The 27,427-nt window shown below is 42.6% G+C and overlaps 1 protein-coding gene across 1 annotated transcript in view; it reads left to right on the forward strand.

The window, feature by feature from the left end:
• The window catches only part of Fn1 (fibronectin 1), a 65,067-nt gene that overhangs the window by 2,866 nt on the left and 34,774 nt on the right, over positions 1 to 27,427 (forward strand). The window contains exons 2-18 of the mRNA XM_050154193.1: positions 809 to 983; positions 1,983 to 2,120; positions 4,438 to 4,593; positions 6,795 to 6,986; positions 7,674 to 7,853; positions 8,460 to 8,636; positions 9,564 to 9,716; positions 10,699 to 10,827; positions 11,931 to 12,074; positions 16,528 to 16,649; positions 19,055 to 19,232; positions 19,427 to 19,603; positions 20,388 to 20,516; positions 20,815 to 20,904; positions 21,589 to 21,783; positions 22,564 to 22,836; positions 23,886 to 24,152. Coding sequence (XP_050010150.1) covers positions 809 to 983; positions 1,983 to 2,120; positions 4,438 to 4,593; positions 6,795 to 6,986; positions 7,674 to 7,853; positions 8,460 to 8,636; positions 9,564 to 9,716; positions 10,699 to 10,827; positions 11,931 to 12,074; positions 16,528 to 16,649; positions 19,055 to 19,232; positions 19,427 to 19,603; positions 20,388 to 20,516; positions 20,815 to 20,904; positions 21,589 to 21,783; positions 22,564 to 22,836; positions 23,886 to 24,152 — 2,875 coding nt within the window. The remainder of the gene's footprint in view (positions 1 to 808; positions 984 to 1,982; positions 2,121 to 4,437; positions 4,594 to 6,794; positions 6,987 to 7,673; positions 7,854 to 8,459; positions 8,637 to 9,563; positions 9,717 to 10,698; positions 10,828 to 11,930; positions 12,075 to 16,527; positions 16,650 to 19,054; positions 19,233 to 19,426; positions 19,604 to 20,387; positions 20,517 to 20,814; positions 20,905 to 21,588; positions 21,784 to 22,563; positions 22,837 to 23,885; positions 24,153 to 27,427) is intronic.

Genomic DNA, 27,427 nt, shown 5'->3' on the forward strand with positions numbered 1-27,427 from the left:
GTGTGTGTGTGTGTGTGTGTGTGTGTGTGTGTGTGTACTGTGGAACCAGGTAGCTGTCTTGGTTCTTTTCAATAATGAATACCCAAAGGACCTTCTTATTTTAAAAAACCTTGGATCTTCAAGCCAGATTGATCATGTGATCATCCACAGTGTTGAACCAGCCATGCTTTTGGTTTTTGTCATGAGTCTGGTTCTCAAATACAACATAGACGATGAGCACAGTGGATTTCCAAGGAACTTTGGGTGCTGGGCTTCATGAACTCTGTAGCTAAGGTAATCTTTCCAATATGACTCACAGGGTTGCCAGTACTTTCTATTAATAAGTCAGTTTTTTAAAGCTAGCTTTTAAATGTAAGTCTTCTGTCCAAAAGAACCAATCAGTCCCTTCTGACTACTCCAATATTTCCAACACTTAATGTTAGGGTTTTTCCAAGTTTCTTGGCAAAACCCAAGAGTCAGTAGTACACAGTGTTTGTAATTCTGTGGACAATTCGGCCATTGGACTTAGCAGCCCAAGAAAGTGTCAGGGTTTCCACACTCATGGGTGTGCATGCTTGCTTTCCAGCGGAGTGATATTTACACCCTAGAGTAAAATGCAGTCTGTCCCTGCTCAGCCCATTGTTTATGACCCCCTTGCCATTCCGATTTCTCTGTGACTTCTTTAACAAGTGACCCAATGTGAGCAGCTATGTTGTTAGCTTTTCTCCTGCCTCTGGCAGGAAAGCTGTTCTCGGGTTTAGGGGTCTCATCTGGGCCCACATAAGTACCTCTCTCAGATGGAATACAAGACCACCCCCTCCGTTGATTCTCTGTGTCACTCTCTCCTAACGTTTGCCTTTTTTCTGTAACAGATCGCTGCCACGAAGGGGGCCAGTCCTACAAGATCGGTGACAAGTGGAGGCGGCCGCATGAGACTGGTGGTTACATGTTAGAGTGTCTGTGTCTGGGGAATGGAAAAGGAGAATGGACCTGTAAACCTATAGGCAAGTGGCCTGTTGGGGTGGTTGTGGGGGAAAGAGGGGTGCAGAGACGTCATGTGTGGAACCCAGACTACTGGGCAGGATATCTGAACAGCAATGTGAAGATTAGTGAAGTGTTCCGTGACTCCCAGTCTTAACGAAATCAGATCCTGAAGTATAAACCAGAGAGAAATCTTGATTTTGTTTCAAAAGCCTGGGAGAGTTAAAATATTGAGGAAGAAGTGATTTTTTTTTGTTTATATCTGATCCTGTCACCTTGGTGAAGGCTTGTTATTTAAAGGGGGAAAAGTGACACTTTTGACACACTTCTTGTTGGAATGCAGTGGCTGAAGCACAGAATGGCATGTGGCTCTGGTCACACCTTGCTGACTTCCTTACAAACAAACCTTTTCTTTCAGTCTCAGCCTGACTTGTACTCTGTGACTCCAGAAGTTTTTCGTTTCCTAGTTCTCCAAATCATGGTTGTTGTTTTACACGTTTGTTTTGTCTTTGGTTTTTATAGAGGCCTAAAATTTAAATCACTTTCTTCCTTAAGTCATTCGCAATTCAGATTGGGATGTGGCTTAGGGGCACAGTTTAGTGAAACAGTACTTGCTGAAGCAACTGAAAGGTCCTGGGTTCAATCCCCAGTACCACATAAATAAATTAAAGATTAAAAAAGAAATTATGATTTTTGCAAAGAACCATCTCCCACGGGGTACATATATTGATTCTTTTCATTTGAAATGCTAGTGAGAAGCTTGGGAACCGGCAGAAAACGCAGTCTGTGTACTCATTAGAAGAGAATTTGCCTGCCAACTGGCCCAGGGCTTTCTTTTGCTTTGGCTACTTGCTATGTGCTTAGCTGCAGGGCGTGCCTTCTTTTCCCTGAATAGAGTGCTACTTAAAAAAAAATGTGGCTGGATTTTTGCTTACCCGCTACACTTTAAATTACAGGGAGACACTATAATTTTAAATAGCTTTTTCTCTCTCTCTCTTTCTGTCTTTCAATTTCTTCTACAGCTGAGAAATGTTTTGATGATGCTGCTGGGACTTCCTACGTTGTGGGCGAGACCTGGGAAAAGCCCTACCAAGGCTGGATGATGGTGGACTGTACTTGTCTGGGCGAAGGCAATGGGCGCATCACCTGTTCCTCTAGAAGTAGGTTTTAGTTCTTTTCTGTTGAAAATGCTGTCTGCTGTTGGCTTCTGAATTCCTAGAGAGAATTGTAATGCTGCCTCACTTGGAAGAGACCCAACACATCAACATGCTTTGGCAACTTTAAGATGTCCAGAAAAATTGTAAAACCAACACATTCTGCTTCTTCAGAGAGTACTAAATAAGTAGAGAAAGAAATTCTCAATTCAATACTATCGTAAACAGTCAGATAGTAAAAAGAACTTTAGTGTTTATTCAAATACTGAATGGGTCATTTTAGACCTGGAGATTATCACTGAGATATCTTCCTAGTACTATGGACAATTAAATCTGTAAAGTAGCATGCAAATAAAGCCCTTGACCTGGGGAGCTATTGACGTGGAAATAAGAGGCTCTAGAAGTTCACATTTCCTCCTGTGTTTGAAGTTTAAATAAGGTTTATTTACAAAACAAAAATCTTGTGAAAATAAGTAGTCAGTATTCTCATTCTAATAGGAAAGTGGAACCAATTTCTGTGTGTTCATTTATTGAGCTAACCGACTTTTTAAATTATAGCCCATCTTTACTCTTGAACTGCAATATGGGCTATGAAGGGTCTAGCCTCTTTGTGAATTAGATATTGATGTAAATGCCGAGTCAGGAAAAAAAAAAAAACACCTATTGATAAAGGCAAACACATACACACACAAGAACAAAGGTGAAAGGAAGGCATTTGCAGGTTGGTGCTTTTGTCGAGACCACAGCTCCCAATGTTGTCACACCTGAACCTTCTCAATATCTTTGTTGACACTCCTAATCTTGTGCCTTGTAAGTAACTGGATATATACAAACCTTCCTCATCTCTGAAGGCTAGGCTATTGTCCAATTCCTAATTCCCTCCCTATACCTATACCTATACCTATACCTATATTTCATTGAACAAAAGATTTTTCTTTAAGAAACTTTTTAGCTTGCTATCAGAAGAGTTTTAAGGGTTAGGTAAGAGTTTGCATTGTATTTCTTTCTAAATTTATTTAGTTTTGTATGTGGAGGTGGGGGGCACACATGCCCCAGTGTGCATGTGGAGGTCAAAGGACAGTTTGGAAGAGTCGATTTTCTCCACCAAGCAAGGTCCAGTGAGCGAGCTCAGGTTGTCAGGTTTGGTGGCAAGTGCCCTTACTCAATGAGCCCTCTCTGAGGCCCCCAGTTACTTGTCTAATTGTCTTAAGCTAAAATCTTGCTACAAAGGTCTTGGAAGATCATCACATTTTTAAATGCTAAAGAGCTAATGAACCCATAAGTTGGAGGAAATATTTGATCATTTTCCATGATCTATTTTTGTTTAGCGAATTTGACCTTGGGTGGTATTTTTAAAATTTTAAGTATTAACTATTTTAAGCTAAATAAATAAAACACATTCAAGATATTTTGATTTTATTTTACATTCATTTTAAAACAATGCTTCAAGTAAATTCCAATGCTGTTGTTGGTTTAAAATTCTACAGATAGAACTTTGAACACAGAAGCAGCAATTAAGACTTCAGTACAATCTTAGAAGGGACAATAAGGAAGCCTGAGGCCAGCTTTTCTTACAGCAATAATAAGACACAGTATCCAGAGCAGATCTTTTAGCCACGGGATAAAGGGCCATTTTGGTGGTGGTTTTATTGTTGTTATTATGAAGCTCTGTCTGGCCTAGAACTTACTATGTTGCTAAGAAAGACCTTGAACTCCTAATCCTCCTGCCTCTACTTGCCAGGTGCTGGGGCTAGAGGCAGTGGTCATTTTGTTTGTGACCTGTAAAGCAGGACAGGAAAAGAATCTTCTAGCTGAAGGAACTGTTGTTCCACAGAAAGTGGAGGAAGGGATGCTTTAATCAAGTCATGGTTTCCCAGGGGTGGCTGGACAAGGCCCTTTCAGAACTGTCTGCCTTCCTGCTGCCTCTGTGGTTGTGAGGAGCGTTGGAAGGAGGGCCATATGCAGTTGTTACCAGGAGAGAACAGTAGAATGCCAGAGAATGAATTGGGTCCAAGAAACAATATAAAAAGTCTTCAAAAAAAATTTTTTTTTTAAATCACTGAAAGATACCAAAGGAGTTTTTTCCCCCTGTTTGTTTTTGGTTTTTGTTTGTTTATTTCTTTTTAGCAAATTGGAGAGTAGGACTGTACTGTAACGAACAGTATCTGAATTTCCATATCTGTAGCACCAGCACTGGGTGAGGACTTGTTAAACCACTGCCACTTATAAGCATTCAAGCACAACATTCCTGATTTCGTTTGAATGACTGCTTGCTTGTCAGTGACACCTGAATTCCTTATTCAATGCTTCTTTTCCGAAACAGACAGATGCAATGATCAGGACACCCGGACATCCTATAGAATTGGAGACACTTGGAGCAAGAAGGATAACCGAGGAAACCTGCTCCAGTGCGTCTGCACAGGCAATGGCAGAGGGGAATGGAAGTGTGAGAGACACGCTCTTCAGAGCACTTCAGCTGGTGAGGCGCTGGGACCGGGGAATAGATTGACATGCCGTTCGAAGATGATTTATAAGGTTTCAGCTAAGAAGCTGAGAGCGTTTACATAATTTTATTTAAAAATAGTCATGTGGTATTTTGAACAAAGTTTTGAATGGCATGAAAATAGGTCTTGGATGTTGAGAAATGAATTTAACACTATAAGAAGAACAGGGGTTTGAAAACATAATGAGACTCAAGTAATAGCTTCATCAGTACAATTCTTTATGCATCAGAGCAGAGTCCAGCGCCCAGAATCAACACACACATTCAGGCGTAGCTACGTCATCTCTGTACCAAGTGGCTGGAGGCAGGAGGGCGGGGTCACTGGTATGCCAGCATAGCCTGCTTGGCGGGGGTTCCAAGTTCATGAGAGATGATGTCCTAGAGAACATGATTGGCTCTGGGCTCGATCCCTGACTTCCACATGCAAATGCTCTCACACACATGTGCATGTACATGTGCACATTTATCCTCACTCAGATGCGTGAGGAATAGTGAATGAGTGTGTTGCATGCACTTAGAATCCTCAGCGCCCTGGGTCCAATTCCCAGCATGCAAACAAACAATAGTTACTGTATAGAATTTAAAAGAACAACTGAAGAGGTAAAGATATTTGCATCACAGATGGTTTATAAGAGTCTGAAGAAGGATTGAGAGTGTTCATGTAGAGTGTTTGTAGACCATGTATGAAGCCTGGAGAGATGGCTCAGAGGTGAAGAGTAATGGTTGCTCTTCCAGAGGTCCTGAGTTCAATTCCCAGCAACCACATGGTGGCTCATAGCCATTCATAATGAGACCTGATGAAATGAGGGGTGGGGTCGTACCTATGATCCCAGGGGTCAGGAAGTAAAGGTAGGAGGATCAGAAGTTCAAGTTCATCCTTGGCTACTTAGTGGATTCTAGTCAAGCCTGTTCAATAGACCATACACAGTCTCTCTCCCACACACACATCTGAAGGGAGAGCAGTACAGCCTTCGAAGGGTCCCTTCCCGCTATTGTGCTTTGTCTTCTCATCTGGTTTGTAGCTGTGTGATATCCTAGCCTTGTTACTCAGCCTCTTAGCAATCAATCATTTAGCTAATAGTAATTAGATTTTTTTCCTTTCAATGAGTTTATCTTGAACTAGTTAATTCATGTGGAAGCAAACAAAGTTAGATTTGATGATCTCTACATTATCCAATTATCATCAATAAAATAGCTATTGGCTAAAGAGAAGTTACAAATGTCAGTGTACTGAACTACGTTAAGAATTAACTGGGAGTTGACTGGGATAAATAATACACGCTAACTATTCTGATGACTTTGCTAATATGATGCTGAGATATTTCATTATTAAAAGGTTCGAGAAACAATGTTAAACAAAACGACCTATTCTACAAAGGCCTTGGCACTCTTCTGTATGGGGGGGTGGGGCTCTGACACCATTGACGTCTTCTGTCTGCGGTGTCTTTGGACCCAAGTGCTCAGCCGCGCTGGGGAGATGCTCGATTCACCACGCTAGCCTTTCCTTCTCCGGCCAGCTCTGCTGCTGCTGCGGGCTCTGGCCTTCCGAGGACAGATTTCTAAAGGTTGAAGAGAGCACATTCTGCTGTGTTACTCCGAGAAAACTTGTGAGGATCCATTGGTTTTAGGAACCCCCCCCCCCACCAAGTAATTCTGCTGAGTAACAACACCAGCAAGAGGGCCTAATGGGAAATCTGAGGCTATCCGGGATACCCTCCTGTGAGTGCAGTTTCAGAAAGGCCAGGAAGTCATGGAATTGACAGCCTCTCTTGGGAAGAGAAAGGCCCCCACACTGCGTGTATGAGAGCTATCTGTGAGGGAGGAAGGAGGAGGCAGGCCATTTCAGGTGAAGGAAAGGGCAGGGGATGGCACCCAGGAATAATGACAGCCAGGCAGGAGGGGAGCTATGGAGGACTGTGAAGTTCACAGACAAGAGGCCTCCCTTGCTTGAGGGTTTGTTGAGGATGACCTGTGCTGTGAGGCAGAACAATGTCTGTCACTTAGATATGTTATTCTGGTGACCCAGGAGAGGGGTCTTCTGGATCGCTTCTTGGATCGAAAGCAAAAGCTAAAACACAGGAATGGGACATTTCGTTCAAGTTCCAGGTCAGGCCAAGACTCTGGACTCATTGATTTCTCCCTTCGAGTTTTATAATGTTCCATCCTCATGCTCCTAGGATCTGGCTCCCTCACCGATGTCCGAACAGCGATTTACCAGCCTCAGACTCCCCTGCAGCCCGCTCCATACGGCCACTGTGTCACGGACAGCGGTGTGGTCTACTCGGTGGGAATGCAGTGGCTGAAGTCACAGGGAAACAAGCAGATGCTGTGCACTTGCCTGGGCAATGGAGTCAGCTGCCAGGAGACAGGTAGGCACCATCTCTAGACAGTATCACCAGGGAGTCTACGTTTAGTTTCTGCAGTGTCTTGGTTTGCAAAAAATGTAAATCAGTGAAGCCAGAATAGTTTATATTCTTACCCTCCTGTGACAGAGATAGCAGTGGTTGACATTTTCTTCTAGTCTTTTTAAATTATGTATTTTCTTCCTGTCATGAGGATCAAGGTGCTTTGTGTTTTCTGTATTTGCCAAAGGGATGCTTATAAGAGCACTGGTTTTCTGAATAGCTAATAACCTGTACTTTGAGTTTTAAATTTGGAATTATAGATGTCTTCCAACAACTCACAGCCTCTCTGGGTTACAAACATGTCTATTTTTATTTTTTTCCCCTGGAATAGCCTTGTATACTATTTATTCTAACAGAATATAACTATAAATCTCTCACCATCATCTTTGGACCATAATTAATAAAGCTTTACAAGTAGAGAAACTGAGTCATGGCAACAGATGTGGTTCCCAGGGACATTAACAGAGGAACTCTGGCCCATGGTTCTATGCTAAATCATAATACATTTTCATTGCCCATTCAACAGATGACTCTCACTTTGTTCCTTATGGCACAAGCTCAGCTTCCATTTAAATTAGAAATTTGCCACCAGTGGGGTGGGGTGGGGTGTGAAACAACTGTACTGACTGAGACTCTTGGTTGTACTTGTAGCTGTGACCCAGACTTATGGTGGCAATTCCAACGGGGAGCCCTGTGTTCTCCCATTCACCTACAATGGTCGGACCTTCTACTCCTGCACCGCAGAAGGACGACAGGATGGGCATCTCTGGTGCAGCACAACTTCAAACTATGAGCAAGACCAGAAGTATTCTTTCTGTACTGACCATGCCGGTGAGTGTCCTGGGAGAACCAGAGCAGTGAGGAAAGCCCTCATGCTTGCCAGAGGTCAATCATTAATTGTGAGGTTGCACAAGAAACACCGCTTTGATCTGTTTGGACCCAGAGACCCAGCTAATTCCGCAGCAGAGGCTCTTTTCCGTGTCCCGTAGGACCACCAGGGAAAGGACACCGAGGGAAAGGGCCCTGTGGTTTGATTATTTTGACACATAGAGATTATGATGTGATTAAAAACACTCAAGTATTGAAATCAGTGGATGATCCCTCCGAGCTGATGAACACACAGGATAAATGTCAAGGGTGCCTCTGCTTATCTTCTCTTTAGAGCCAGATTTTACACGAAGCTATCGTTTAATCTTTTTTCCTCCTTGGCTGGGAAAACGAGAGAACATGAGATTTAAATCCATTTTGAAAGTGAAGATGAAAATCCACTAAGAAGCTTAGGACTATATTATCAGATAGCTTTTATTCTGTGATAGGCCCTCTGGGAATTAGCAGCCGGAACCTGGCTCTGTCTAAGCCTTTGGTCGTCTATGCTTGTTGTACACACCAAAGCTCAGCTATAATCTTCCTGTTTGTGTGTTGTGTTGTCCTGGGCAGTTTTGGTTCAGACTCGAGGCGGAAATTCCAACGGTGCCTTGTGCCACTTCCCCTTCCTGTACAACAACCGTAACTACACTGACTGCACTTCTGAGGGCAGGAGGGACAACATGAAATGGTGCGGAACAACCCAGAACTATGACGTGGACCAGAAGTTTGGGTTCTGTCCCATGGCTGGTAAGATGAGGCCCTGTGAGTGATACCTGTGGTCCACTAGCAGCCTGTGGGGAAGTATGATACACATATATGTATTATATCTTACGTTTGCAATTAGAGAAAGCCATCAATAGCACTGGTTATCAGTATGCTTTTAAGATCCCACTGACATGAATGAATGTCAAAAACTAGAACACAATGCCAAGAACTTTTAAAACTTTATGTCTTCAAATGTAAATTCACAAATATGTATGCATCTTTAAAACTATCTGACTAGTTGTCACAGACTAGTAGTTGATGACACATGGCCAGTTTGACAGACACCACAGTTATAAATGCGAAAGTGATCAGAAGAAGTCAAATTGTTTCCTGACAAATAGAGAACTGTCCCTGGTTTACCTAAATAATGAAGGAGGAATCGGGTATTGGTTATTTATTTTTAAGTTTTTGGAGGACTGTAGAAGACAGTTTATTTTCCAGTTGTAGAACCAGGAACTTGAGTGTCCTGTGTGGGAAGAGACAAGGAAAAGACAGCACCTTTCCTTTTTCTCATTGCAGCAAAAGGTGGCACTGGGTTTACGAGGGAAAGTCCCTTCTGCATGGGATTTTATTTATGCTCTGTTTTTCTTTGAGCTAGAGTCACAATAGGTGAAGTCACAAGGCTGTACTTAAATCCAGCCTTCTAGATAATGAGAATCGACTGAAAGAATGTACACGATTTCCCTAGTCTGATTCTCCGGCTCTCCTGGTGTTTTTTTCTCCAGTCCCCTCTGGACTAGTTGTTTCCTGGAGGGTTCTAAACTCCACCTTCACCCAGCGGTGTGCATGCATGTCTTCTTCCCAAAGGAGAGGTCTTAGACTCATCAAACAAGACCAGTAACTTCCTATGCCTGCCCATTTCTATCACGTGATCATTTAGCAAGTATTTCTTGATCCTTTTCCAAACAGCCCATGAGGAGATCTGCACAACCAACGAGGGGGTCATGTACCGCATTGGGGACCAGTGGGATAAACAGCATGATTTGGGCCACATGATGAGGTGCACGTGTGTTGGTAACGGTCGCGGAGAATGGGCCTGCATCCCTTACTCCCAGCTCCGAGGTACGCTGGTGTATTGGTGAGCAAAGGGTACAGAGGGACTGTGTGAAATCCTTACCTGCCAAAAGCAGAGAAGGAGTCACCCAGTGCCAGGTTTTTCCTCCACTGACTGTGCTGGAGAAGTTTCTTGTTTCCAGCAGCCCGTTGACAAAAGCTGGCAGAGTTTGGGTAGTTGTGGGGCTCTGGAAACAGTCCCAGAATGTAAGTACTTAAGTTAAGCCAAAAGGGTGGCTTCTTAAGGAGAGCACCAATATTTGATCTTTTTAGCTCAAGATTATCCCTGTGTTTCTGTCTAGGGCAGATAAGATCTTTTTTTGTTTTTCTTTTTTCTTTTTTTTGGTTTTTCAAAACAGGGTTTCTCTGTGTAGCCCTGGCTATACTCATTCTGTAGACCAGGCTGGCCTCAAACTCACAGAGATCTGCCTGCCTCTGCCTCCTGAGTGCTGGGATTAAAGGCCTGTGCCCCTAACCTTCTGGCAGCCTATACGCCAATCTTATGGAGGCATTGTCTCAATTGAGATTCTCTCATCCCAGATATGTCTAGGTTTGCGCCAAGTTAGCAGAAACTACGCAGCACACATTCCTCTTAATTTCAAAAACCAGACCACATTATAGTATATGTTATACCAACTTCTCTACTCATCTAATTGTAACAATCAAAATTTAAATAAAATCATCAACTAAACAGGAATGCTAGAGGAACTAGGACATTTATTTGTTAAAACACTAGTTTATTCACAGGAAGCTATAATTTACCGTGGCTTTTAGTTTAGGACTGTAATCCTTGACAATTATAAGTCTACCAGACAGAATAAGACGGAAGTAAAAGTTATGTTATTAAGCTTTAAAAAAGCTTGTTCTATTCCAGTAGAAAAGATATTTTAGCAGCTGTTAAATCCAGCAGTAGAACCTAATGCTATGAAAAAGTACAATTTCTTCTATTTCATTAGTTAAAGTTCATCACTGTCCACTGTTCCCTGAGCAGATCAGTGCGTTGTGGATGACATCACCTACAACGTGAACGACACATTCCACAAGCGCCACGAGGAGGGACATATGCTGAACTGTACGTGCTTCGGTCAGGGCCGGGGCAGATGGAAGTGTGATCCCATTGGTAAGTGGCTGCCTGTGATTGGAGGGTTTCATCTTGGAGCATGGTTAGCCAGTTGTGGATAAGGACGGCTCATTGATGCTGCCGAGTTGTGCTCACGCCACACCCGACGCAGTGGTCTGCAGAGAGCTTAGCCCAGTGTGTCTTCATCATGAGCCAGGGTACAGACTGTCCTGCCACTCATCTTTTTGCTGTTGTTGCTCAGTTTAGTGACAAGTGTCCTTTACTTCTGTTGAGTGGAGTTAGCTTTTCGATTCTGAATCATGAAAAGGAACTTTCTTTTACTGACTGTGGAAACATGGGTAAAGGACTAAGCCGGTAAACACCTTCTTTCAAAACACTCCGTCCTTTGGCCCACCGTATAATAGATAGGACTCTGCTAATGGCGAAGGTTCAACCTTAAAAATAGCCCTATTCCAAAAATCCAAAGTTTAAGATAATCAATTCAGATGTCAGGCTAAAGGAGGCAGGCTGCTTCCTGAGACAACAAATTGATCCCAGCAGTTTGTTTGGCCTGAGATTGCAAAGCTGAGAAATCCAAAAGGCTTGTGTATACACTGCTCATGTTTAAAATTTAGCTCATTAGTACAGAACCAGCTCATGAATTTTGAAGGAATATATAAAACAAAATCATTGCTAAGTTCTTTCTTGCTGTTCAAACGGCAAGTCAGTTACTTTGATATCTTAACTTTAAAATTTTAATTGATATCTAATTTTTAAAAATATTCAGATTATGAGTATGTACCAAAATTTTAATCTTTACATTTTAAATTTAGCAATGTTTCTCTTTTAGGAAGCTGAATATCTTTCCTTCCCAATATCTACATTCCAGTTTTTATGACTAGTTTCTTCTATAAGATAAATTATTTGAACAAAATATTATTTTAGAAATAGGGAAATGACTCCACACACATGTACTCAAACACTCACATGCACACATATCACACACATACACAGCACCGCACACACCCGTACACGTACAACTATTATTTTAACTATATTTGTAAGAAGAGTTGCAAGTTTTAGTTATATTTTAAGAATATACTCTATCACACTACAGTGATGTTTTTGGGACTGTTTTAATGTTTCCCTTGCGTATGTTCTAGACCAGTGTCAAGACTCAGAGACCCGGACATTTTACCAGATCGGAGATTCCTGGGAGAAGTTTGTGCATGGTGTCAGATACCAGTGCTACTGCTACGGCCGTGGCATTGGGGAATGGCATTGCCAGCCTCTGCAGACCTACCCAGGTAAGCAGCTCTGAGACTGACTGCTGACCCGTGCGGCGGTCATGGTGGGACGCGTCAAGTCTTGACTAGCATTCGGAAGCCCAAATTGGGGGCCTTTGTCTATCCCATCCTTTTACATGTTACTGTTCAATATGTATTTATTTATTTTCCTCTCTTCACCCGTCATTGGGTAAAAAAACACCAGAGCCTTCGAAAAGGTGCATGCTAAAGTTTACTCTGCAGGTAATTTTATCTTATCCCCCCACCCCCGCCGTGTGTGTGTGTGTGTGTGTGTGTGTGTGTGTGTGTGTGTGTGTGTAAATAGTGACTTGCTCTGGAAGTAGAAAGGATTTTTTTCATTCTGTCCCTCAGAAGTCCCCTAGACAGAGGGGAGGAAGCACAGGATGAGGTATCCATATGTTCCCTGTCCTCTTTAGCCCTTCTCTGTGTTACATGTCCTTTGTCTATGAGGTGGAATGTGGAACACAGTATCTGGAGCCAAGAGTTGAGTAACTTGGTCAACTTTCCCCACACAGTTCCAATACCCCAAAATATTTATTGCTGTTTTGTTGTTGTTTGTTTTCTTCTACGAAGACATCGTGCCTGGCTATAAGGTTTATTAATTTGTGGGAAAACATTTAAAAATCATTGGATAACTGTAATATTACATTGAATTTATTATATTAGCCGTTTCAGCAAAGCCTCCTAGATCTCCATTACTGATTTATTTATTTTAATTTCTTATTATCCTCTGAGTGTGGGGGGGAAGGCGGTGTGCTGTGGCACACAGGTGAAGGTCGGAGACAACTTTGGGATGTTCTCTCTTCACCTTTCTCTACACGGATTCTGGGGTCAGTCTCAGGTCTCCAGGCCTGTGTACAGCAAGTGCCTTACACTGAGCTGTCTTGCTGGCCCTAATTTTATACATGAAACTTGGCTTGTACTCAGAAACAAGAAGATTTGGGGTGAGAGAACAGTCTGCAAGTAATAGAATATTACAACAATAAATTAGCTCTGTAAGAGTTAAGGCTAAAATGTAAGATTAAATTATCTGCCTAAGAGAGTCGCCATCCCAGAGTAATCTATGGGGGCCAAAGACCATGTGAGCATATGATCAGGCTTGACTGCTGGCTCTGACTGGGCTGTGACAGGCATACCTGGTAGCTTCGTTCTTTCTTCTCAGCTGTACAGCGGGAGACCAGCTTAATCACCTGTAAAGTCCCTTCCTGTCCTTCACACTAACACTCAGTGATCCAGAGCCCGCTCTACCTCTCATGCATTGCTTTTATGAGCAGGAAAACTGTCCTCTGCCTGGTCCTTAGACATTGTCTGGGCGAGGGTAGGTGACTGCTTTGAGAGGTGGCCTGTCTCTTCACATGTATTTCTGGTTGGTTTAAGAGTCACTAAGCATTAAAATTTAACATTATTTCTCTGGGTTTAGCTTTTTGAGAGTCTCATCTAGCCCGCAGTTGCCTCAAACTTACTATGTAGCTGATCATAATCCTGAACTCCTGATGCTCCCGTCTCCACCTCCTACATGCTGGGGTCACATGTGTGCATTACTATACCTGGTCAATTTACTACACTTTAAGATCTGATTACAAATATGCTATACCTTCAGAAAATGTATGCTCAGGAGACACTCTGTTAGAGTTATGTCAGCTGACTTTGCTCCTAGTTTCTAAAAAAGGGCAGCATCAAAAGCCCATTGAACACAGAAGAGATTTCGGGGCGCGGAGTCGAGTGCTTGACCTCAGACACCAGGCAGTGATTATATCCATGTGGGCTTCGCTCGGTGCCTCGTGCCTGGCCTGGGAGGCTTCGAGAGTGTAGGAATGATTAAAACCCCGCGAATGGCTGAAAGACGGTGGCTGTTTGCCCTGTTTGTTCTTCCTGCTGAGTCGGTAGAGTTGTTCAAACTAACCAAAGAAAACGGGAATTTGGTCTGTCAATAAGCAAGTAGGAAAGCACAGCTCTCAGCAAAATAAGTAGAGAAAAGCGGTTGGCGTTAAAAGAAAAATTCATGAATGTTTAACTTCTCCAGGGTCACCATTACCAGAAACCACTCACTCTGACCTTATTTTCAACCGATTTGGAAAGGGCATAATGTCCCATCCTACGAGTGAAGATTTCACAGTAGGAATTGCTTGTCAATGCCAGGAAGGTCCACTGGAAAAAAAAAAAAATCACACCAACTAACCAGTATCAAAAGGATTATAATAACCTTTCAATCTAAATAGTGTAAATGATAGCTAGGCCTTTAACTTTCCCGTCTTTCTATCATAGGTGCTGGTGCAGGGTGTAGCGATGAGCTGGAATTTCCTTTACCCAAAAAAAACAACTCGGATAGTTTATATTTTCATTCTTACATAAAAATGTCCTAAGTCCCCTTTGCTGTTTAAAGCAGTCCCTTAAAAGTGGAGCGTGTCATGAGCCTAGAGGGCTGGGGAGCTGGGAAGCTCAGTGGTTAGGAGTGCCTACTCCTCATACAAGTCAGTTTGATTCCCAGTGCTCACGCTGGCTGGCCAATTGCCTGTAACTCCCGTCCCAGAGCATCTCACGTCTCTATCCTCAGCCAGCACCTGTGTTCACATACATGCATACATGTACCCTCAACCCACATAGGCATTTTAAAAATTAAATTAAAATAAAAAAATAACTAGGATTTCAGGCCTGTGCTAGAGGTCTAAGAAAGGAAACGGAGCTTCGGTAGTTCCACTTCACTGTGGTTGGCCATCCGCAGCCATCTCTCTCCCCGCCCCCATCTTCCTCCCATCATCCCGTGTATTGGAATAGGATTAGTTAAACGTCGTTTGTATTGTCTTAATAGACTTACTTCTCAGGGAGATTTAATCACTACATATTTCCCACTTCAAATTCACTGCTGACACACTAAATAAGAAGCACATGAAATGTCTCTCTACCTGAGAGATGATAGTGGGGTTTCTCTAAAAGATCAATATCTGACAACCTTATTTAGATGAACACAAATCATATAAAGACAAGTGTCTTTTTTTACTGATTTTTATGGGACCCTTTAAATAGTATTTGAAAGTTGGTTTTTTAGTGCATTTGCGTTCGCGAGGCTCTTCATGCATGGAGGGGCCATGGAAATGACTTCTGTTAATGGATCACATGACCAACCTGTGTGGTGGGTGGAGCCTGTGTCTCTTTGGGATGCAAAGCTGAGAATTTTGTATGTGAATTTTGATATTCGCCTTGTGGCATTAAGTGAAATTAAGATTCAATGAATATTTGTTAGTTTCCAACAAACTGAATTATTTCCAGTGTGGAAGTGAGCACGTTATTTTAAAAGTTTTGGAGGTCATATAAGTATGTAAGTTACATATTTGTTCCGCTAAAGAAAACTTTGTTTTCAGAGAATTTAGGAGCTGAAACCCTAATTAAACTGAAAGTCACTAATTTTTTCCCAAGAGCACTCAGAAAACTGCTAGTGGTGTGAAGTGCTACTTTATGAACATGGAGGGCTTTGTTCTGCTGCACAGAACATCGGGGAGCAGTTCTTACCTTAAGTTTGTAGAAGGACTTTGTACAGATGACCTTTGTCTGAAGAAGACTAGAGAACAGAGAGGTTAAATATCTATTCTGTAAACCTTTGTCAACAAAATTTCATTATTATTCTGAGTGGAATCTACTATATTAAAAAATTGATTCCCTTCTCTTACTTTGCTTTTTATTTTTCAGACAAAAAAACTAAATCCATCTTAAATTGTATTAGTAACAGTAATATCAAGATGTGAAAATGCTGAAGTTTTAAGTACATGGTCCCAATGTCATTTAAAAACAAAACAAAACAAAAAAACAAAACCAACCAAACAATCAATACTTTATCTCTTAACAATTTAACCCACAGTGATCACAGAGTGAACCGAGAACTAGATCTCTTCTTCCAAATGCAGAGAAGGCTTAGCCGGATGGGGAAATAAGCCTGGGTCTTTAATTATTACCTTTGCCTGTTTGTCCAGGACTCAACGCCATTTGGAAATGTTTGTTTTCCATCATGTCCTACGGCCTTGGGGATGTTGCTCCCTCCTTAGTAGACTCATCTGTGCCGAGAGCCTCCATGATTCAGACTTTTTCTTAAAAGAGCCATAATAAAATTAGCAGCTGAGGTCTGCATTCTGAACTGCATTATTTGTGTTATGAAAATTCACAGCTGTCTCTCAACTCTTGCTCTGAAGGCAGAGAAGAAAGCGAGCTGTGAGAAATTGCAGTGGTTTTTGTTTTGTTTATTAGCGAAAAAAATCTATTGCATTTCTTATGGAAAAGGCAATAATTATCAGGTCAAACCAGACTGGTTTCTAATGTCAATATATAAAAGGTTTAGCTAAACACTATCATTTTTATTATGCCCTTATTTCCTGAGGAGCAAACAGTCTTTTAGGATGGACATCCATGTGTAATAAACTTGAAGAATACACAGGATAAAGAAATCACACATTTTCATTTTCAGGCACAACTGGTCCTGTCCAAGTAATTATCACAGAGACTCCCAGCCAGCCCAATTCCCACCCCATCCAGTGGAATGCACCAGAGCCATCGCACATCACCAAGTACATTCTCAGATGGAGACCTGTGAGTATTAGCTCAGAAGCCGTGGACTCTGGGACTCCTCTCCTGACCAGGTTGGGATATGGTGCTCTGTGGTTTTGTTTCTGGTTTTGAGTCAACAGAGCTGATCCCTTGTCAGATAGTATTTATATTTTCTTAGTGTCTAGCCAATCTGTGGTCAGTCGAATTGACATGTCGATTTAGGGGTTTTTTTTTGTTTATTTGTTTTGCTATCTAGAAGAAATTAGGCCTTTCTGTTAGAAAGGTCTTAGAAGCTATAATGCTTACAGCTATTCTCATCCAACGTGGAAAGACAATTTGAAATTTTGATATGCTTTACACTTTGCAACTCCATTAAAGGTAAAATGGCATTTTCAAATTATTTCCAGAGTTTGAAAGCCATTTAAATGAATGTCTCCCTTTTGATCAAGTCAACTGTACTTTGGTCCTCTAGAGTTATTGAGACAGAAGGGAATGAGGGAATAAGAGAACGGAGGGACAGAGAAGGGATTATAGCTGGCTTTTGAAAGGAAACGAACCCTAGAGTTTTCTAGCCACCTAGATTCTGAAACTGTACTAAGGTTATTAGTCTATTAAACTTTGATGTCTCTTTTTCCTCTCCGACCTGCTCTCTACAAAGTTCATGACATAATTTGAAAAACACTATTTTAGAAGGGAAAAAAAGATATACTTTCTAAAATCACATCTGCCCAATTGTAAATAATCCAAGACAACAGAAAGCGTTTGACTTATGACATTAACTCATGCAGTTGAATTTAAACTCTGGGGAAAATCCACACTGTTGAGATCATTCCTGTCCTTCTCTTGCACTGTGGTGTTCATCGTCTTGAGGAGTCAGTCTCCAGCTTAACATCTGGCCGTGTCAATCAGTGATGCTTTCCCCCTTCAATATCTCCCCCCATCATCTCTCTCCATCTTTTCATTTTATCGCCATTTTTATTTACTTTGAACTTAACTCTGAAGCATTTTTGCAAAGCCAGTACAAAAGGGGGGTTTACAGATAGGTACAAAATATACATTGAATAGAGACATCTTCACGTTCGATTAAATTCTTTGAGTATTTTTTTGGTTTGGGTTTTGCTGTGTTTTCCTTATACAGCTGAAGCTCTTGAACTGCTTCCACCCGTCGTGTGCTTGACGGCAGGTGTCGTCCATCTGCCCCTCTTTACATGGCGCTCGAGGTTGAACTAGGCCCATGGCCGTGTTCGGCCAGCACTCTATCACCTGAGCCCTGCCCACAGTCTCTTTAAAATTTTAACAAAGAATTCCTGGTTTTTGTTGTTGTTGTTTTGTTTTTATGTAGGCAATCTGACACTTTACATTTCGATATTTTCTTCTGATGGCCAAGAAACCTTACATTTATACAAGTTTTTGTTTTTGTTTTTGTTTTTTTTTGCCAATTTTTAAAGTAACATAATGGCTAATTTCAATTTATTTCAACATTTGAGCAAAACCTTAAATTTAAAGAGTACTTGGATCACTTTCATTTATCTTCAAAATAAAAACTGGCACTAGAACATTTGAAGCATGTACAAACTTGATTGGATAACTCTTTTTTTTTTTTAATCTCCGGGCATTAAACATGTATTTGATATTTAAACCGCTTTAGAATATTTACACTTAAAAGGACTTCTTGTTTGAAGTCTGGGTGTTTCTTTTCCAAACCATCTATTGCAATGAGTTTTGCAGTCCATGACATATTAATGAAGTTGGACAGGATATAAGAATGTAAACCGGAGGGAAAAGATTAAATAAACTGAATTATATTCTTCTGCAGTCTTTCCCAAAGCTGGCTAACTGCTCTCGATAGGTTGTTCATTTCCAAAGATGAGTCACACAACCAGACAAGTTGAATCTTGTTTGTGATGGCCCCAGGATCTGAGTCAAGCCAATATTAAGCTTTCCAGTGTCTCTATAAGGCAAGGAACTTGAACTGTATCCTGCCAAGTTGAAAGATAGAGTGTGTGGCCTTTTCTCACTTCAGAGAGAAATGGGTCTCGGTTTACTGGAAAAGTTGAAAGAGGCTGAATTAAGGATGCTGGTATTAAATTATTCAATATTGGCCGTAGGGAGGTGTTCAGCACCTCAACTGTGTAACTCTGAAAAACACACTTTAACTATTTCTCCACCTGTAAAGGGGGAGCAGTGGTGTGTTCACTTCTGGCAGGGAGACGGAGATTAGCTTGAGAAGCAAGCACAGCACCCTGGGCACATGGTAAACGACTTGGCCGAGTAATTAATTAACACCAACAAACTCGGCAGAGGCCCCTCTGAATCAACTTTCCCACCATTGTCTTCCAAAACGGAGCTGTGAGAATCCTTTGTTCTTCTTTGAAGATTACTGAGTACCAGCCAGGAATGTCGGTCCCCACCAACACTTACGCCATATGTTCTTTTTAAACTGTCAGAAAACCTCTACGGGCCGCTGGAAAGAAGCCACCATTCCAGGCCACCTCAATTCCTATACCATCAAAGGCCTGACCCCAGGTGTGGTATATGAGGGTCAGCTCATCAGCATCCAGCAGTATGGACACAGAGAAGTGACACGTTTTGACTTCACCACCAGCGCCAGCACACCTGTGACCAGTACGTAGCTGGCATCTCTAGGGCTGTGCCATTCTTGGGGCCGTGCCTGCATGGCTCAGGCATAGGCTCCGTGCAGGAGGTTCTCTCCTCAGCTGCTTTCTTTCATAAACGGCACCTGCATTTTCTTCTCAACAACTTCCATGCACAGAGAGCATTCTAGATAACCAAACCGGTTTTCATTCCACTTCCTCTAGGCAACACAGTGACGGGAGAGACTACGCCCTTTTCTCCCGTTGTGGCCACTTCTGAGTCTGTAACTGAAATCACAGCCAGCAGCTTTGTGGTCTCGTGGGTCTCAGCTTCTGACACTGTGTCCGGATTCCGGGTGGAGTATGAGCTGAGCGAGGAGGGCGATGAACCACAGTACCTTGGTGAGTAGGATGTGTGGCTGGTTCAGTGCAGGTTAAAAGATGCTTGCTTGGGAGAATTGTGGTCACTGGAACTACTTCACAGTTCAGACTGAAGACACTCCCTTCCATTAAAGCAAGGAGAGAGCTGATCCTCTCTGACCAGGCTGGGATTCCTCATTGGACTGCATAAGGGACCAGAATGAGACATACAGCTGTCAACGTTATTTTTTATTCATGCATAGCTACCGTCTTTTATGCTTTTTAAAGAGCCTAGTGATTGGGGAATCTTTTGAAATGCTAGCCTAGTGCCAATGAGATGGCTCAGTGAGCGAAGGTCCTCACTCCCAAGCCTGACAACCTGAGTTCATCCCTGGGTGGAAGGAGAGGATGGAGTCCCACAAGCTGTATGACTGCTAGTCCTGTGACCCCACCCCCCACATGTGTGCTGTGGCATTCAAATCAGAGCCTCTCCCTCGAATAAATGCAATAATAAAAAGATACTGGGCATACTTGTGTGAATAGGACCCAGATCATAAAAATGAATATTTTTCCTCCCCCATCCCATCATCCTTCCACCCATGGCTACTACCCTGATGTCTAACGACAGCTATAGGGAAAAAAAATCAGAGGGAGGTTATTAAAAATTATACATCTTTAGGGGGAGAGATGGAAAATGAAAGAACATTCATTGGAAATTTCAGGTTATTCTCCAGTATTCCTCCTGGTCTTTCCCCCAGGAATATAGAGTTCTTAAAAGCCATAGACGGTTGGCTCCTGGCCACTAACCTCTCCCTTTCTGTTACAGATCTTCCAAGCACAGCCACTTCTGTGAACATCCCAGACCTGCTCCCAGGCAGGAAGTACATTGTCAATGTCTATCAGATATCTGAAGAGGGAGAGCAGAGCTTGATCCTGTCTACATCACAGACGACAGGTGTGTGCGTGTGTGTGCGTGTGTGTGTGTGTGTGTGCGTGTGTGTGTGTGTGTGTGTGTGTGTGCATTAAACCATGTCAAAGAATCTTCGGTGTGGGCTATGCTGGGGGATATGATACATATGTGTAATCCCAGACTTGGGAAGCAGAGGCTGTTCCAAGCTAGTGTACATTACCAGACACTAAAAACAGTTTTGAACAGCTTTTATTATTATTATTATTATTATTATTATTATTATTATTATTACAGTAAAGCATGGGCTTGTAGCAATGCTGACAGCCTTTTTTTTTTCTGTTAGCACCTGATGCTCCTCCAGACCCTACCGTGGACCAGGTTGATGATACTTCAATTGTTGTTCGATGGAGCAGACCCCAGGCACCCATAACAGGTCATCTTTGGCTTTGTGTTTACTTGGATATATAGATGTGGACTGAGGAAATTCTAACGTGATTGGTACCACCTTTAAAACTTCCATTTAAGTGCTTAAAAGTGTGTGTGTGTGTATGTGTGTGTGTTTGTGTATGTGTGTATACACGTCAAATCTTCCAAGGCTACTTCATTATGAATTGTTTTCCTTCAAATCCATTTATCACCCCATCAGCCCCCAACACCTCCAGCCCTGTGGCTCACTGAAGCAGCTTGCAAGGCCTGCAGAGGCAGACTGTCCCTGCAAGCCTGGGATTCAGTGCTGAAGAGGGAGCTGAGTGGCTGCTTAGCTTCATCAGTGAAGGTCGCAAAAGGTGCAGACAGTGCCCAGACTCGGTTATTAGCTCCCAGCCCACAGTTCCAGAAAGAGAAATCAGTGTACCCTCTCACCTCGCTGCTTCACTAATTGATAGGTCTCTGTCTTCGAGGATATTTATTGTTAAAAGATCTGGATCGCTTCTCTGATCTCTGTGCTAATCAGGCATCATCAGAGGAAATGATAACCCTGGAAGACCCCCAAAAGAATCTTGCTGATTCTTAACAGTCAAACAAATGCAGAGGGCCATTAGAAAGGAGAGATGTATTATTTGCCTAGCCTCGGCTCCACAAGACTATGTAGCTAGACACTTTTCTCCTAAACCTGCAGGGTACAGAATCGTCTATTCTCCGTCAGTCGAAGGCAGTAGCACGGAGCTCAACCTTCCTGAAACGGCCAACTCCGTCACCCTCAGTGACCTGCAACCTGGTGTGCAGTACAACATCACCATCTATGCCGTGGAGGAAAACCAGGAGAGCACGCCTGTGTTCATCCAGCAAGAGACTACTGGCACCCCACGATCTGGTAACTTCAAAATGCCACCTCCCCTGCTGTCTGACCCTGTAGGACTCCACCAGACAGCAGCTCTAACCTTCTAGAAGAAGAAAAAGCATGCATGGATCATATTCATCCTCTTAGCTTCCAGGGAGACCAAGGTGCAAGTCACATGACTGGCAGGACCTTGAGAGCAAGCTGTTTCTGTCGCTAGCAGTTTTGACATTCCTATCCCTTAAATCAGCGGTTCTCAACCTTCCTAATGCTGCAACCTAAATTTAATACAGTTCGTTGTGTTGTGGCGACCCCCAACATAAAATTATTTTTATTGCTATTTCATAACTAATTTTGGGTACTGTTATGAATCATAAATATTTCTGTTTTCTGAGTACCGCTGACCTAAATGCTGAAATGTCAGTACTAGGAAGGAAGTTATCAAAGTCAAATATTAGGTTTTCTGGTTAAAAGATGGCAACATCTCATTTTATTTTCCTAAGACACCTAAGAACTGCTTAATCTTTTCTCTTAATTACCATAAAATGAGCCAATTAAACAAATACACCACGGTTTTTCTATATCTTAAAGTGAAAGAATTTTTATTTTTGGTATTTATTTCAACTACTTGCTTTTATGCTATAAACGTCTATAGACACGAGATAAAGATTCCAGCATCCGTTAGACTAACCATAAATAATGATGCACCAAATAGCCTGTTTTTAGTATTGGCCAAGAATGAATGGATCTAAGAAATGAAGGTTAGCAACAACCGTAAGTGGGCGTTTTGAATGACACATTTCTCTCGTCTACTAGATAAAGTTCCCCCTCCCAGGGACCTGCAGTTTGTGGAAGTGACAGATGTGAAAGTCACCATCATGTGGACGCCTCCTGATAGTGTGGTTACTGGCTACCGTGTGGATGTCCTCCCTGTCAACCTGCCTGGGGAGCACGGGCAGAGGCTGCCCGTGAGCAGGAACACCTTTGCTGAGATCGTCGGGCTGACCCCCGGGGTCACGTACCAGTTCAACGTCTTTGCTGTGAACCAGGGCAGGGAGAGCAAACCTCTGACTGCTCAGCAGACGACCAGTACGTCCCTTTCCCGCCTGTCTTCTTGCCCTGCCCCCGAGCTCTACACCCCTCAGGTCTACATGATACTCACCCTCAGTCTCTTAATGCTTAGCAGTTACCCGGCAGGGGTGTGTGGCTCAGTGGTAGAATGTGTGCCTGGCCTGTGCCAGGCCCTGGAATATATCCCTAGCACCACAGTGAATTAATAAATAAGACATCTAAGCTTATCGTGATGCCGGGCACCAAGTTACCTGTTTATTTCTTCACCAGAAATGTACAAAAGAAGATGTGACTTCTCTTGGGAATGGGAAGAAACTTGAAATCCTTTTCAGCCCCGTATCTAGGCAGTGACAGAAATGTCTCTAAACCGCCTTTTGGGTTCCAAAGCTCATGTGACGCTCATACCGTCTCTGGCACGTTCCTAAAAGATGTTTTAACTTCCCATGGAGAAACCCAGTTATCATCCTCAAAAAGAAAAGTGATAATCTATGTAATTCCTTCTGGTAGTAAAAGTTCCCCACTGTTTCACCTTGAGACTGGGGTCCTGTGGCTCTCTTTTAATTGTTGCAATCAGGTCTCTGCGAGAGAGCTTTTATTTCCCCAGAAGAGGACTAGTCAGTCAACACACGCCTTAGCATGTTGCCTGCAGTATGTACCAAGCTTTCCTTGCCCTGAGCCTGTTGACTCACCCCTCCCTTAACCTTTCTGGCCCAAAGCAAATTATGGGGTTTGCGAAGTGTTTGTTTTGCTTTAAAAAAAAAAAAATACTGTCACTATAGTGTCACTATAATTTATTTCCAAGGGTGGTAGGTAAATCTTGCTGGGAAAATTAGCCTTTCCAAAGACAACAGACCAGTAAAAAAGGTCAATGAATTCTCATAACTGACAGGATTTCGGCAAAATTCTACATCATCCCCCACCCAGTCCCCAGGAGCCTCAGTTTCCAGGGGTGTGGCTCTGACTTTAGTTTCAACCTTGAGGAGTGAGAACTTGGAATATTTAATCAAGCATGGTAATTAGTGACCTAAACGTTTCTTGACACATTTCATCTTGGTTTTGTTTTCCAGAACTTGATGCTCCCACAAACCTCCAGTTTGTCAACGAAACTGACAGAACGGTTCTGGTGACCTGGACTCCTCCTCGGGCCCGGATAGCAGGGTACCGACTGACGGTGGGCCTGACCCGAGGAGGCCAGCCCAAGCAGTACAATGTGGCGCCTTCAGCCTCCAAGTATCCCCTGAGAAATCTACAGCCTGGGTCTGAGTACACTGTGAGCCTGGTGGCTGTAAAAGGGAACCAACAGAGCCCCAAAACCACCGGAGTCTTTACTACCTGTAAGTTGAAACTCAAATGCCTTTCTTTAGCAAAGCTACGTGCTTTTACCTATGTTGACTTTTTCCGTCCTTCCGCTTTTTAAAAGTTAATTTAAAAGCCATATTGCATCATCTACAGCAGGGCCACTGGAAGCGCGCCCTGTGGATTGGATGCTCTGTGACTTTTTGTGACCGAGCTGCTGTAAGGTACAGAGCTTTGCTAGAAGGGGCATCACAGTGCATGGCCTTTGCTCGGACTGGTACCTGTTTCGAAGCAAGATTTTCTTGCTAAAGGAAGCAGTGTGTGAATTTGCAGGTATTTCCAAGTTCCTCCTGTGCTTCTGGGCTAATGCAGAGTCAGGAGGGCTTGGAAGATGGCTCAGTGGATAAAGTACGTGTTGCTTACATGCGAGGACCTGAGTTCAGTTCCCCAGCACAGACATAAGAGGCCAGGTTCAGTGGTGCATACTTGTAATCCTAGCACTGGGAGACAGAGGGCGGCTTACAGCCAGTGTTGTTGCTAGTTAGTAGATGTCCAAAACTACACAGCAGAAACCAGGTGTGCTGGTGCACAACTCTTATCCCAGTACTCAGGAGGCAAAGAAAGGTGGATCTCAATGAGTTAGAAGCAGCCTGGTGTACATAGCCATTTCCAGGACAGTCAGGACTACAAGGAGACTCTGTCTTTATATGTAGTACAAACGAATAGAGGAAGTTCCTTGATGCCCACCTCTGACTTCCACACAGACGTCATGGACATGTAGACTGCACACACATACATGCACACAAAGAAGAAAATATGGACTAAATGCTAGCAGACAGAATATAATCAGTATTTAATAAAATTAGTATCATCCCATTATTCTGGACATCAAATGAAAGTCATTTATGTAAACAGAAAAACACCCATGGTTTGAGCAGACACCCGCAAACAGAGTGTGAGGCTAAACAAATGATTTCTTTGAGAGCCTGGGCTGCCACAGGCTACAGTACCTCACAGAGCTGGGGCCTGGCTCCCCTTCCTCTTCCCTAAACTGTAAATTTCACAGGGAGGAAAAAATACAGGAGTTTTTGGTCATGTCTATTCCTTTTACTCAACATTTTAGAAGAAATTTCTTTAATCTCTTATTTGGCAGCATCCTGTTAAAGGCCTATATTCACAAGCTGTTTCTCTACTAAGTACACGCCATTTCCATGACAAAGAGTTATGAGCCCCTCCTGCTGAACACTTACCTATTGTTTTCTACTTGATGTTTTGAATTACAGAGGCACCTAACATAAGCCTGCTTTTGGCCCTTAGTGCTGCTTCTCCCCCAGTTCTCAGCATTTCAGGAACTTTCAAGTCTTCTTGGACTAATTTTGAAATAGGCATCCTCAAAAGCATTAAAGCATAATCAAGGGGGCTGGAAAGATGGCTCAGCGGTTAAGAGCACTGACTCTTAACCTCTTCCAGAGGACCTGGGTTCAATTCCCACATGGCAGTTTATAGCTATCTGGGACTCCAGTTCCAGGGGACCTGACACCCTCACACAGACATACACATAGGCAGAACAGCAGTGCACATAAAATAAACATAAAATTTTGGGGAAAAAATGTAATCTAAGCCAAGTGTAGTGACAGATGCCTTTAACCCCAGCACTCGGTAGTAGGTAGCTGCAGGTTTATCTCTGTGAGTTCAAGGCCAGCCTGGGCTACACTAGGGAGATCCTGAACAGTCAGGGCTATTTAGAGAGAGCCTGTCTTAAACAAAACAAAGCAACAAGAAAAAAAAAAAAAGCAAAAGACAAACAAACAAAAAACCAAACAAAACAAATTTAAAAATAAATAAAAATAATAACCTAGAAAAAACTTAGTTTGTAAATTACTCTGGAGTTTCCCTGAGATGATCCGCTATCCGCTGTCCTGCATAGGAATCTGCGGTTTACCAACTTACTTGCATGCGTGTTTGGTGGTATGAGTCTGAACAATGAAGGCTCTTCCCTATGAATTTGTTAATCAGAAGCTAATGAAGTCTGCTTTTCGTGTGTAAGAGAATTCACTTGAAATTTCGCTATTTTATGCTGCCTGGTTTTGAGGTCATCTGAGATCCACTCTCAGGAAGTTAATGTCTTGTTTTTCTTCAAATACCCATTTTTTTCTAAGAGATATCCCTCAAGTGAATGAGGTTGGAGGTGTCAGTGCACATTGGCTGCTAATAGACGGCTTCTGGGTGTAATAGTAAAATTCGTATTAGCTGCATATTAACTAACATACTTCATTGAACTTTTGGGTAGATAGATGGGTGATTGAAGGATAGACGGTGCAAAGGCTCAAACTTAAACCAACCAGTGTAAGGCAGGGGTTACTTGCACAAGTCCATTCGAACCTCAGCTATAACAGCAGCAGGGCCTGTGAGCTTCAGTTTTGGGAGCTTTAGTAAAGCTGACCTTGGAACCAACTTTCCTGAGTTTTATATCTCATGTTACACTCTTAAGAGCCATCGTGAAAAAAGCTGGGAGAATAAGCTGTTTCTGGGGGGAATCATCCAGCCTTCTGTATCGAGGGCATATTTTTATTTCTCAACAGCTAGATAGGTCCTCACCTAACAATCCCTGCCAGAACCCATAATTCGTATTTACAGAAGCATCCTTTGTTTGACATCAGTTTGTGGGTTTGTGGTTCTGGGATCTTCCTGTAATGGTCTGTCTGGGCAAGGGAGTATTGTCTCAGACGGGGCAAAATTTAGCTGCCTGGGTCTAGGAATAGAAAATGCCTAGTCCAGGTGAAAGGAGTTGACTGTTCTAAATTGATTTTGTTTGTTTGATTTGGTTTGTTTTTGTTTTTAGAGACAGGGTTTCTCTGATAGCCCTGGCTGTTCTGGAACTTACTTTGTAGATCAGGCACAAACTCAGAGTTCTGTCTGCTTTGCTACCCAAGTGCTGGAGAAGGATAATCCATTTTGATTATTTCTTGGGGGCAGTTAAAAATGGTCACCCAGGACTGGCTCAGGTCTTTTCAAAAAGTTGGCAGCAGGCGAGCAATATAATTTCAGGTCACCAATCCGAGTTACCTCAAGTGCCATCAAGATAGCGTACTTCTAAAGCAGCTGCTATCACAGTAGGTAGTGAGGGCAGTACTCAGTTCAGCAACGACAGCAGTCTCTCCATATGTATTTGATTTTTACTTCCACATCACATTTGAAAATAAAAGTTAAAAATGAGACCATAAATCCAAACTGAGAAGAAAAACATGGAAGAATTGTAATATTGGATCTGAATTCTCATGTCATACAAAAAAAAAAAATAGCAAGCTGAGCA

Source organism: Alexandromys fortis, unplaced genomic scaffold (genome assembly GCF_014885135.2).
Source record: "Alexandromys fortis isolate MF-2015 unplaced genomic scaffold, M_Fortis_MF-2015_v1.1 scaffold_40, whole genome shotgun sequence".
In the NCBI taxonomy this organism is placed as follows: Eukaryota; Metazoa; Chordata; class Mammalia; order Rodentia; family Cricetidae; genus Alexandromys; species Alexandromys fortis.